Below are 13,266 nucleotides of genomic sequence, written 5' to 3'. Positions count from 1 at the left end.
AAAACTCAAAAATTGGTTTAAAACTGGAGAAGTCTTCCCTCATTATTATTTGCTCTACTTTTGAAACTAACTTAAGACCCATTACGAACCCGTAAAAGGCTACAAATGGCGAATGAATCGGTAGCTTCAAATTAAGTACTTTGTCTAATCCATAATCTTTTACTAATTTCTTAAAAAACGTTTCAAACGTTTTCGGTGTGTAGTTTCTTTCTGTGTAGAATTCAATGATCAACACTTGTTTGATCGCCTTGAGATGTTTGTTGCTAGAAAATCTAGATACATATCTAAAAACCTCGGAATTAAATGGAAATAAAATCACCTCAAAATGTAGTAGAAGATATAGGAGGATCGAACAATTGAAAGGAAACTAGGTTTGCTCTCAAAACAGGGAGACAACTTGTTTAACTATATATTAATAATACTTGGTTTAAATTTTTTGAAATTACTTACTTACTAAATACTGCTTATTGCATTTAGTTAAACAAAACCGTTAAACAAATGAACCAAGCTCGAACAAATTTAGCCGATCGTGCTGACTATTTCAAACAACCAATTATTTTCTATTTGAAAACTATTATACTATCATAAAGAAAATTCGTGACAAAATTTGTACACTTCACTATAATTTGATTCACTACAAGTGCTTATTTTGCAATTCACAAAAGTAAAGAATAAATTAATTTCAATTAGCTGTAACTGCGAAACTATTTCAGCTACATACAATAATGGATATTGACCGATTAACATTCATAGAACGATAATATTATTCAATACCAAATGCGCTGGCTAAACTTATGTATCATATTTATGATGTGTTAATGGCAAACAAATTGGATATTTACTGTCTGCTGGCTGATTATGATGATCAAATAAATCCGGCAAATTGTTCAGGCCTCCAAAACCCTTAATTCATTACAGCTTGAAAAAGAATTGAAACAAAATAACTAGCTTGAGAACCAAACATTCACATATTTTGATTGTAAAAAATATATCAGTAAAATAGTTGGGACATATTCATTCAACAAGGTAACTTATATCAAGCAATCGTTTCAAATTTTATAAGCGAATTGTAGGATTTATCAGTGTCACTTAACATGCTGTACATCAATAATTATGAAATCCCAAACAATTATGACACACAATCATCACTCAAAATTTCTTGTGCATCAGAGATTAGGATTAGTTTTACAAACAAACAAACATTTAAAAAAGCCTTTTTTAAGTTTTTTGATTTTCTGGGAGGATCCGCATCAGCCGAGCGGTAGCGCCGGTTAGAAAATCGGCCCATAAGCGCCAGGGCTCACCATCTCGACGGCGTGGGTTCGATTCCCAACCGAGACCGGACCCTCCCCTGTACGAGAGGACTGTCTGTCCACGTACAACAGGGAAACATGTCCCGTAAGCGCTTAACTGGGAGGCATGACCAAACCAAACTACCTATAAGGATATCAAAAATAAGAAAGTTTGTAAAGGTGCGCGTTATGCGTTTATTTATGTTTTATTTTTTTCGAAAGCAATGTTTAAAGTATTCAATTACCAAAAACGCACATCTAATGCTGGAAGGGTTCGGCACGATACCAGAGGGTTGACATCCATTATTTGTTGGAACGCACGAGGTTGCATTTGGAAAACTCCTGGACTATTGTCGCACAGTAGACGACCTATACTGGCTTTGCGGATCTCATTGAGCTGCGAAGGTGTGAATGCTCCCGGTGTGTTTCCATTTTCGAAGAAGAACCGATCACCCCGCCTTGTTCGCATGAACTGTTCCATCAAGATACAGTGATAGGTAGGACCAGCCTGAGTACCGGGGAGATGGCGTTCGAAAAACTCGGCAACGGGAAGGTCTACGTCGTCGACGGTTCGATACAAGGAGTTGAGAAGTTGAATATCCTGTGTTTGAATGTAAAGTGGAAATAATGGAGAATCAAAATTGTAACACGCATTACTACAAACTACCATAGGTCCACGCAGCTCCGTAAAATCTTCCCATCGATTGGCACGTCCTAGGCCGCAGTACTGCCGGAAGGCATTGAAGCCTGCAATACCGTGGTCCCGGCTGCGCTGAATATCCAAAGCCTTCAGATCGGACCCGAAACGGTCGCGGAATCGGAACAGGAAGTGTCTAATCTCTGGATCGAAGCTCAAGTCGTTCCGTCCCATCGGTTGGCTTGTCATACCCCGAGTTAGCATCGAGTATCCATCATTACGTTCCAAAACAGTCGGATTAAACATATGATCATTGATGTTCAATGAACCAGCGAATGTTCGGGACTCCTGGGCAAGACTGAAAGTATATGCAGTGGCTTTACGCTGTAACTACCCAAGAATAGATCTTTAGTATGTTACCTTAGGCTTCCCAGTATGGCGGAATGGAAGTAGCGGAATGCACCGTTAGCATGGGAGTTCAGGGTGGTTGGGTTGACGGTCGAGCTGTAATCGTTTACATAGTCACGTGATCTGACCAGTAATCCCCGCTGAACCATCTGATCCGGACCGAGGAAGTGTGGCAACCATTCATAGTAAACGATGTGTTGATACTGCGCAATGTTGATACGCCGAGCCTCTTGGAAAACTTTCTCGTCATTCCATAGTGGACGCAGTTTACAAAGCTGCTGTGCAATCCTGTTGTGCTCTCGTAAGAAGACGATATGAAGAATCGTTAGCTCAGGAGTGATATTACTTCGTTCATCACCGGTCAGATAGCAGGTGTCCGTAGCCAAGTTAAGGGTGCAAGCGCTGTTAGACTGCGGATTTCTCGGTGGCCATTCGGTTCCATTACGGTTCTCGACCTTCATTCGTCCACCGACGAATGAGCGTAGCTGCGAGTTCTGTTGCTCACTGTTTCCGTAAACGAGGGACAAATCCAGAAATGAGGTGGCAGCATTGAGTTGTTGTGCTTGTTTGCCTCCACAGTTACCTCCGTTCGCATCACATGTATTCAGGGTTCTGACTAAATCCAAACACTGTATTCCACCGGCCGCTAGAACGGGATCGTTTGGTGGTACCACAATGGAGTAGCATCTTCGATCGGGTCGTGAAACCACCCTCCCATTTTGACAGCATGCCACTGAATCGGAACCTATATGATCATATAACATTTAGTTCTAGATCCAGTTGTACAATCATGAAAGGTTACTTACCTCCAGCACGTAGTCCCATATCGTGCGCAACGATTTGGCCGAACTGCATGTTTACTAGAGTCGTTCTTGGATCAACAATATTCTGCTCATTAAACATCCTCAACGATAACACACGGGCGCTTGGTAGTTCAACTCCCGTACGTGATCTACGGGGCGTAGAAATGCCGTCTCCATAATCGGCCATCAGTAGCCTACCGTAAGGGGTGTTGGCCATTCCCCAGGTTGGATTTTGCAGATTGTTACAGCTTCCATCGAACGTACGGTACGGCGATCCGGAGTTACATGCACAGAAAACACTTTCCACACTAAATGCCACTAAAAGGATCACCTTAACAGGAAACCACATGTTGCGATTCCTCTGATAGCGAATATGAACCACTATTGGGCCAGAGAATGGAGCATGGTTATTTTATAGCACTTTATATACCGCCTTATTCATTGTGACAGTGTTTCTACTGTTTGCTTTTACGCAAGTGTGTTCCGCTACCAACAACAATCCAACCCTTTCATGGCCTTGCATGTAAGTTCTATTAGTACCAATTCAACTCGTGGAAGAAAATGGTACATCCGTCACCCGCATTGAGTCAATACCTCGATATAAGCGAAGGTATGTTTTTAGCACAAATTCTAGTGCAAAACACAAGATATTGTTTTAAATGTGATTAAAACAAAATATGAATGATTTCTTGATTTATATAATTTGAAATATTGTAAACAAAGGAATAAAGTTTAGATTCATGTGCTGCTTCAATTTGCTATCATAACACAATTAAAAGATACAGCTTTCGGTAACGTACCATTAGTAAGAAACAATGTTTTAAAAAAGTAGCGATATCAAAGTAGTAAATATCAATAATTGTATTAAAAAGCAATCAAACATTAGGGCAAAATAAAGTTCAAATAATTCATTTTCTAGGTTGTCTATTACATAGGAGCAATGTTACGTGGTAAATGTATATTTGGTTTAATTTATACATATAAAAAATATGTAAATGTTATTAAATCCACCAGCCATACCTAATTTTTATTGGATATGTTGTTGAGCGGAAAGTTGTAGAAAAAAAAGTTGTTTACACGATTCAATTTTATTGTACAGTACAATGAGCTTTTCACGAAATGAATGATCAAGATTGTTATAGGAAAACCTGAAGTGCTACTGTGCAAGAAAAGTAAACAACCAGATGTTTCAAATTTTATCCTTCCAGACCAAGCCTCCATCAGTTTATAAAAACTGGATCCGTTAAAACCAATATCCTTTTGTCAAGATACTCTTTAAGGCGGTTCTGAATATCCTGATCGTTACTAGCTATTTTGATATAAGTTTTTGGCATTGACTTAAATAATCGAAAGCCAATATACTGTGAGAGAGTTTACCAAGCATTATTACGGATGATTTTAGAAGTCTTTGCTCAACATCAGAATCCTCCTTATCATTTCCAACAGACCAAGAAGACATCTATATATTTAATGAAATTTATCTTGGGACTGAATTGTAGGCGCGAAGTTAAAACTAATCAGTTTTGACTGAAACATATAACGAGAGTATAACATTTCGACTACACCAACTACTAGTGAAAACAAGTAATAGTCCATCTTTTAGTCCATTCGATGATCCTTAATTAATCAAGGCTAAATATTTATCAACGATTTAGGCGGGCTTTCAGTAATTTCTCGCCACAAAGTGGAAGTTTGGTAAAATGTAACCAATTATCGACGATACAAGCGTCGACATTTTATTATAAATAATATGTTTCTAAAATTTTTGCCAATTTAAATATATCTTCTTTCTTGTATTGCACAGAAACTCTAATTCTTAGCTTGTAAGAAATTTAAAAATATTATCACTGTGATGTGCTGAAATAAATATTCGTGCTTCATGTGATATCATACTATAGTACATACATTACATTGGTTGTGTAGTAAACATTGAAAAACGTGTACGATTTCTTTTTATATTTTATTTAAGTTAGGAAACTTTATTCACAAAACAACATACAGCTACAGCTAATATAATTTCACTTGTTTTAAATAACACTATTTCGTTCATTACCACTACACTAACGGGGAGGGAAGGAAGTCAGAAAATGTACGGGCCTTTGATAATGCTTGGTTGGATGAATTTCTTTTTTCCAAAGTCAGTTTTCAAACCAAAAATTGATGATTGGTTTGATGCTATTTACGCAGTATGATATGTAGTCGGTGAATCATTCATGATAAAGCATGGGTAATACAAAAAAAACGGCGAATTGAATTGATGCGATTGATGCTGCCTCAATACTGGGCTCGATCCGGGCAGGCTCGATGATATGGCAAAACAAATACGAATAAATCCGACAACAATATTTTCCTTCAGTACAACACTCCCTATTTACACTGGCAATCGAATGTTTGGTAGTGGGGACCGCGTGGCGTTGAGTTGGGAAAAAGTGATGCTAGCGTACCGTATCGGTGACACGTATCGGTGCACACAGAGAAGTTCGCCTTCCCTAGGGGAGAAGGTGTTTGTGCGGAGCCACGCGGGATGCACGGTGCGTCTGGAGTCAAATAGTGGTACATTCTCGCTGCGGTGCGCTATATGGTAGATAACACGTGAATGTTGCATGAAGAGGCCCGAAGGAATCGAACGGGAACGATGTGCGGATAGGGTGAGATTCAGCCAGGTTGCGGTATATGCGTTTCACTCAAAAAGCGTGCCCTTGTCCCAAACGAAGGTTGACAAATGAGAAGCAGAGAGCAAGGAATGTCAAAAACCAATCATCAAACTCATATACGATTACTTCAAACATTTACGATGAGGTGCGAATGTGCAGCTAGTGCGACAAAACTGGGACATGGAAATGGGTACGTGTACGTGGACTTCGGGTGGAACAACATTCATGCTTTCATTCATTTCTCTCGCGTCCCTGGCAGTCAACTGGTGGACGGTGCACACCTTTACTTTTTGTAGTTGTGGAAGTAGTGGAACGAGTGCAGGCTGTTGTCGTACGACAGGTCCTTCCAGAGGGAAAGATCGACCTCGGGGATCTGGGAGCACGGAACCACCTGGTTGCTGTGCGAGATGCGATGGAACGCCTTCGGCTGCATCGAGGAAACGTGGTTGCCGTTGTCGCAGAACAGTCGGGCAATGTTGGCCTTGCGCAGCTCGGCCAGCTGTTCGCGGGTGAAGGCCAGATCCTTGTCGCCGCGCTCGTAGAAGAACCGATCGGCAACACGGGTACGGTAGAACTGCTCAGTCAGGATGCACAGGAACGTAGGTCCGGCCAGGGCACCGTTGACGTGTGCCTCCAGCGATCCTCCGACGGTTAGATCGATATCGTCAATGCTGGCGTACAGGGACTGCAGTTTCGAAACATCCTGTAGAATGGAAAATTAGAACCAAGATTATCGTACGGAAAACCAGCGCTTGTTGTTGAAGTGTACGCGTATTACGAACCTGAGGCGAGATCAGATCCATCAGGTCCTCCCAGGTAGAAGCGCGTTTGAATCCGCAGAACTCGCGGTAATCGTTGTAGCCGGCCAGACCGTGGTCACGGTTGCGCTGGACGTCGATGGCGCGCAGATCACCTCCGAACGGACGGCCGCGACGGAACAGGAAGTGCTTGATTTCGGCGTCGAAGTTGGTATCGGTCAGCTCCTCGGGCTGGGTGGCAAGACCACGGGTCAGGAAGTCGTAGTTGTCTCCGGCTTCGATGATCGAGGGACGGTTGAACCAGTCGCTCAGACGCAGCGATCCCGTTGGCTTACGAACCTCCGAAACCAAGCTGAGAATGGATGAATGATAATAACTGGTTATGCGGCGCGCTTGCGGATTTTCACTATTTTGTGTTGGAACTTACTCAAGACGTCCTTCGATCTGCGAGTGGAAGTAACGGAAGGCGGCGGTGGCGTGCGAGTTCAGCACCGAGGGATCCTGGCTCGGGTCATAGTCGTTGATGTACTCACCACCCTTGGTGCGGTAGATCAGACGGTTCTTGACCATGTTCTCCCAGCCGAGGAAGATCGGTAGCCATTCGTAGTAGTTGATGTGCTGATACTGGGCGATGTTGATGCGGCGGGCCTCCTGGAACAGCAGCTCGTCGTCCCAGTGTGGGTTGTACTTCTGCAGCTGATCGGCGATGCGGTTGTGCTCGCGCAGAAGGATGATCTGCATGATGGTCAGGCCAGGGTTTTGGTTAACACGGGAGTCACCAGCCAGATAGCACACCTCGTCACGCGATTCCAACTCGCAATCGGTGGTCGCATTCGGGTTGTTCGGTGGCCACTCGTAGCCATCGCGCTCAACCGTGGCCATGCGTCCACCGGTGAAGGCGCGCAGACCGGCGTTCTGCTGGTCGGAGTTACCGTACACGAGCGACAGGTCCAGGTAGGCGGTGACGGTGGTTAGCTGTTCGGCCGGCTGGCTCGGGTGGGTCGGGGTGCACTGATCTTCGCGGTCGGTGAGCGTGCGGACAAAGTTGATGCACTCGGTATTGGTCTGCGAATGGGCCGGGTCATGCTCTGGCACCAGGATCGGATAACAGCTGCTCGGAGCGCGTTCCTTGCCAATCAGTTTGCCTTCATCGGTACAACATCTCGTCGGGTGTTTCTCTGTAAGGAGGTAGAAAAGCAAATACAAATAATTCGCATTGCAGATCGCCGATGTAAAGGATCACTTTGAGCTCTCAAGACTTACTGGATTGGGTACCACCGGCCTGCATGCTCATGTCGTGCGTCATGATCTGTCCCCATTGCATGTTGGCAAGGGTGTACTCTGGATCGGGGATGTCCTGTTCGCCGAAGGCAACCAGCGACACAACGCGAGCGTTCGGCAGCTCCTGCCCGGTGACGGAAACGGTCGGCAGCGAAATACCATCCCCGTACTTCGGAGTCAGCAGACGGCCATAGCGACGGTTCGGCGTTCCCCAGGTTGGGTTCTGCAAGTTGTTGCACGAACCGTCCAGGGTACGGTAGCGAGACTTCTCGCAGGCTGGCGGTGCCGGACACTGTGGTTGAGCCTGGAGGGCGCTCAGGAATGGGACGGTGTAGCGAGTTTTGCTAACCAGCGGTCTGGTGAGAAACAAAACAACCGTGTTGGTTTAGCAGGAATTGATCAATTCCGTCAGTCAATTTGGTTACTTACGCAAAGTGTGGCGCGGCATGGCTGTAGGTGTGGCTGGATGTAACGACGTGGGCGGACGGTGCGTATGCATGCGAGGACTTCTGCAGCAGACGAGGCTGGGCAGCCGGTTGATCATGGTGAACCACGCTGTACGAGGTAGCCACGTTGACTGCGTCGACCTGGCAAAGGGCCAACACAGCTGATGCCACTACGAACAGCATCATCTGCAAGGAAGAATGAGCAAAAAACAAAAAACACTCATGAAGTTATTAAAGACATTGAAGGAGGATTTAAAACAATATTTAATTGATCTATTGGCCATATTGGGGAATATCTGGTACATTCTCATCGACCTCAGATGTCAAAAACTAATAGGGTTGCATATGTAGCGCTATGAGAAAAGAAACCGATTGTTTGCATTAATTCAATTTGCACAAGCAACGCAACATGTGGGAGAGTTGTTAGTTGAGTTGTGTTTTTGCTATCATCTCGCTTCGTTATCCCTCATCTGTTTCCAATGAACCGTATCGTGTAGGTCACCTGGATGGTTGTGGAGACCGTTGCACCTGTTCGTTTGCAAGCTTTTTGCTACCCATTCTCACTGTTTGTTACGGCGGCTACCGAACATGAGCTTGAACATTTATGCGTTCGTGTGTTCTAGCGCATTGGGAGTAGAAATAGATTCATAATTCATTTAACGGTAGCCTGCCCTCCGGTTATCTGTTCGCTGGGGGATGTATAAAGCTGTAGGCAGTAGGTTAGGAAACTAGCGCCATCGGTTTATGCTGCTGCCTGTTCGCTGATCTCAGCGATCGAATCGTTTCGACGTGTGTTTGCTGCTGTACGACGTCCCCTGCTAACCGACAACAGTGAGGCTGACGTCTGAAGGAATTCATGTTTAGTCAATGTCGACAGCTATAAGGCACACGCGAACACTATGGGAGGCGGTAGCGCGACCAGTCACACGCGCAGCACCTTTATCAATTGTCTGTTTATGAAACGTACGTAATTGCCGCCATCCGGTGTTTTAGGAAAGGAATTGCATTGATTCGACGGCAGTTGGTCCACGTTTCGGTTTGGTCTTTTATTGAAGCTCTTTTTACTTAAGAATTCGTCGGGGCTTGGGAAATAGCGTTGATCCAATTGAGCTAAATAAAATGTTTCCTACCTTTTGTTCATTTAGTTGGTCAAAACTAACCATCTGTCGATTAGTGGCCCAATCGGTGCATATGGCATGTCTATACCATCTTAGATTGTTGTTGTTCGATACAAGGTCAATAAGAATGCAAGTTGTCCCGACACAGATTAAACGTAACGTTACCGGATACACTTAGCGATATTACCATCATTTACAGAGCTAATTACTGGAAATGGTTCAATCTGCGCCAACCGTCGTGAATGGATGTGCAGATAAAAGCCGAGCCAAACGAGGACACGGTGTTTTAATCAATGAAGTGCTGCCCTGCCTATTACTTTGCTGCCCTGCCTGCTGCTGACCTTCAGACTTTCATCTCTCACGAACGAAGGGAATTGACATAAAAACGCTTCTTATGCGATTTACGCCCGTCTCCGAACGGAATTCGTGAGGATTTACCGGGTACGACGAGCGTCCACCGACAATACTCGAGCAAATCAGCACTGGGCGCACGTAATAGAACGAGTAATTGACAGCTGCTCAAATAACCAAATAATGGCCCAGGGTGTACTTGATTGTGTACTATTCCGAAGGGCACTGTCTTTCTGGTTAGTACCAGAATGTATTTATTTCTATAGACCCGTATACGCTAGCAGTGTGCTGGTTGGGTTGGGTTGGGTGTCGGAGCTGTGCTGGCGGGGTCGGTATGTAGGTATGATTAGTTTGTGGTTTTATGATTAATTCTTGTTCATGAGCTCGGTACCAACCCGCCCCGCCTACCAAATCGTTTGGGAGTCATTAGTCCGTTGAGAAACTTGACCGAGCACCGTGTCACGGAGCGTGGTATGGGACCAGCAGGGTGACCCATTGTGTTATTTAACAGTCAGGAAGTTTTTGGCCAACGGGGGCGCTACCATAGCTGACCTTACTCGCCGAGCGGAGGCACTAGCTGCTGGGTTCCTCTGTCAACGCAAGCCTAACGCTGCCCGGTGTGCAAATGTGTGCAACTCGTGCATAATGTCGTTCCCCCTTGCTGGAGGCTGCCCTTAACGGAGAACACAGAACATTTTATCAGTTCGCTCTCATCGTAGAAATCCCCCTCGAGGGGGATTTACTTTGGTCGTGTTTTGACTTGCATCCAGTGTCTCTCGGAATTCAAATACATTGCATGGCACCGTACTATTCGATGACGACGGTAACCCGTCAGGGTAACATGTCTAACCTACATTCGACTTGCTTCAGTAGCATTTTGCGCACACTGGAGTTTGGAAGGAATTTAGTGCACGCGAATCTTTGCGTCGCCGTGATCTTTTCCACTCCCGCCGCACGGTCGTGGCCACTAGGTAGAGCCTCGAGCGTACTTCAAAGGAGAAAAATAAAAAGACTTACCCCTGGCAGGATGATCCGCAAGCGTGATCGCTCGCTACCAAAGGCGATCGCAAGTGGGAAGCAAATTATGTAATACTCCATCCCCAACGAGAGGTGCACAGGCACAGGTCGTCACACAGAAAAGGACAGAAACGTGGTACCTCGGGAATGGTTCTATAGCCCCGCTTCCTAGGGTGATCTGACTGGGCACTGGTTTATGAGTTTCACGATCGACTCCAACAAGCCAGCCAGCGGCTGTCCTTGCCTTGGTGTATACCGTTCCGCAGGGTACTAAAACTAACGTTTATACGCCTTCCCAGTGAAACTCGATCTGCTTCCGCAGGACCGATGAAATACTGCACAGTTTTTGTGTCGGTTGTTGTTTTGCTGCTTTATTTTGTCCCGCCGAGGCGCTGTTAATTAATTTAAGTTTTTCTGCAGCTCGTAAATCGTATCGCCGCCTTTTGTTTCGCTACCGTTGGAAGCGTGAACCGGACACGAATCGCTTTGAAAGGAGATCGATTATCATACTCTACGGTACTGGTGAGGCACCCGCACACGCTTTAGCGCTTGATAGAGTTATTTAAGCGATAGATTGATGTGACGAATTGTTGGACGAACCCACGAACTTAGTGACGCCCTCTTTCGGCGGTTCGAGGCCGCAATGAAGCAGAATTCGGTAGCCTCGGGAAAAAGACATTTGGAAGTGGGGCTTTTGAAATACAAAGTTATGGTTTTATGATCGTTCACGACGAACTAGATCACCATCTGGTGTGAGCCTATTAAACGAGTATGAACGATGGCGATGGACCTTGGAGAATCGATCGTCTAAAGTGTCGTGGCATGTGGTCCGATAGATTTCTTAGCGGATTAGTTGCGCTACAGGAGACCTAGTAGTGCTCCGCGATCATTATCAAATCCAACAGCGACCAGGTGCTGGTAAAGAACGGATAAAACAATTAGCCGTGGAATTGATTCAGCACAGTAGAACCGATATGATCACTGCTTGGATTAGTGAAATGCTCGGCTTTAGAGGTACTCGGTGGCTTAGAGTCACAGAATTGACGAATGTCGGTCGGTAGGCCTCTCCATTATTCTCCCGCCATCTTGATCACGATCGTGCCATTCCAAAGCGATACTGTCAGGCAGACAATTTTCTCGTGACAGATGGAACTCCCGACAGCAGGGGGCGATTTGCGTGTACTGCGCATAAAGTGCGCCTTTTCTTGCCTCGGCAATAAACCCAGTCGCGGGTGTCGATGGTTTCCCAGGGTTGCATCCGTACTCGGGGTGGCTCTTACAAGTTGGTAGCTTGTATTCCGTGGCGGAATGTTTCAGTTCTTTTCATCAGCCGCACACCAGCCGGATTTCACTTTCACTCTCTGCCGGCGCGAACTGACATAACCTTCAACCCAATCGATCTGTTTCTGTAGTGAAGAGTGACCGAGTATCGGGGAACCAGTTGTGCCCAGTGGCGCATAGAGATGGAATAATTCGCTTTGAAAAATCCTTTCACGCGCCATACGGAAGCCAGTTTCGTAGTTCAGTTTAGTCAAACTGAAAGGTCTTTCGACGCAACAAAATTCGATAAAAATAAAAACAAGAATGTGATCCGGTCTGGCTACCGGGTCGATTAGTGGCATAAATGGATCTGTCGTCTGTCGAAGGCCCTGGAACAACACACATGCTACAATGTCCAAAATATTTCAGGTTAGCGAATCTAGTTGTTTGAAAACCATTAATCTTTCTAGTTTCCCCCGTAGGCATGTTTAATGTAATTATAATCTGCACACTTTTTGGTTCCTTCATACCACGTGTGGGTTGTTTGTTTTGCAACACATCACTCTAATAGTTTTTTGTTTTCTTTGCCAAACCAACGAGTTCATAGATCCAAGATCCAAGAGATTGCATGACACGAAACACCTATTGTCCATTATGGCTCGGACGGTTGAAAGTCGTTGTTGGAAATGGAAACACGAGTGCATTGAGCAATAGTGCAAGTTTATATCGATCTGGTCCCATTTTTTGGGAGATCAATTTTGTCCATTGTGAATAGGTGCTTTAAATACGCCGTCCTCTATACCACGAGTACCGTGCCTTACATCATAGCTTTATCTCTTCCAGGGCATAATAATGACAACTAAAGCTAGACAAGCAAACGGACCTTCACAGGAGGGCTCGTGGTAGAAAAATAGTCCAACCTTGCGGTTGTAGGTGACGAGAAGATTAACAAAACGCGACCGTATGGAAGGTCTAATGCGTCAAGCGTTGTTGAGATTGTTCGCCGCTACCTCAATGTGGATCGTTGCTTGGAACGGTTTGTGTGCAACCATACACCAAACCACAATTGTCGCCTGTGCACATGTGGGGCGTCAGTTGGCAAAACGGTCTAGAGTTTGTTTTGAGTATACCAGAGCCCAAACATGACCCCCAAAGGCGATCAGGCGAACACCGACGTTTTGTAGAGCATTTATTAATTACCGGCCCTTGGGGCATTCGGACAGATTGGATTGCGGGTGCTG

The 13,266-nt window shown here is 45.1% G+C and overlaps 2 protein-coding genes across 2 annotated transcripts; both read right to left on the bottom strand.

Moving 5' to 3' along the window:
- Nucleotides 1-1,533: 1,533 nt before the first annotated feature.
- LOC131285286 (peroxidase-like) lies at nt 1,534-3,489 on the bottom strand. The gene is made up of 4 exons (XM_058314141.1): nt 3,144-3,489; nt 2,350-3,082; nt 1,960-2,287; nt 1,534-1,893 (listed from the first exon to the last, which is right to left on the bottom strand). The coding sequence occupies exons 1-4, from the start codon at nt 3,487-3,489 to the stop codon at nt 1,534-1,536; spliced, it is 1,767 nt and encodes a 588-aa protein (XP_058170124.1).
- A 2,588-nt stretch (nt 3,490-6,077) lies between these two features.
- Nucleotides 6,078-8,465, bottom strand: LOC131286766 (peroxidase-like). Its single transcript, XM_058315764.1, has 5 exons — nt 8,263-8,465; nt 7,816-8,189; nt 6,980-7,730; nt 6,577-6,904; nt 6,078-6,497 (listed from the first exon to the last, which is right to left on the bottom strand). The coding sequence occupies exons 1-5, from the start codon at nt 8,463-8,465 to the stop codon at nt 6,078-6,080; spliced, it is 2,076 nt and encodes a 691-aa protein (XP_058171747.1).
- Between the last annotated feature and the right edge of the window lie 4,801 nt (nt 8,466-13,266).

The sequence above is a fragment of the Anopheles ziemanni genome, chromosome 3 (assembly GCF_943734765.1).
Source record: "Anopheles ziemanni chromosome 3, idAnoZiCoDA_A2_x.2, whole genome shotgun sequence".
In the NCBI taxonomy this organism is placed as follows: domain Eukaryota; kingdom Metazoa; phylum Arthropoda; class Insecta; order Diptera; family Culicidae; genus Anopheles; species Anopheles ziemanni.
Note: the sequence above shows the minus strand (reverse complement) of the source record. Positions and strands in the feature narration are given on the sequence as shown.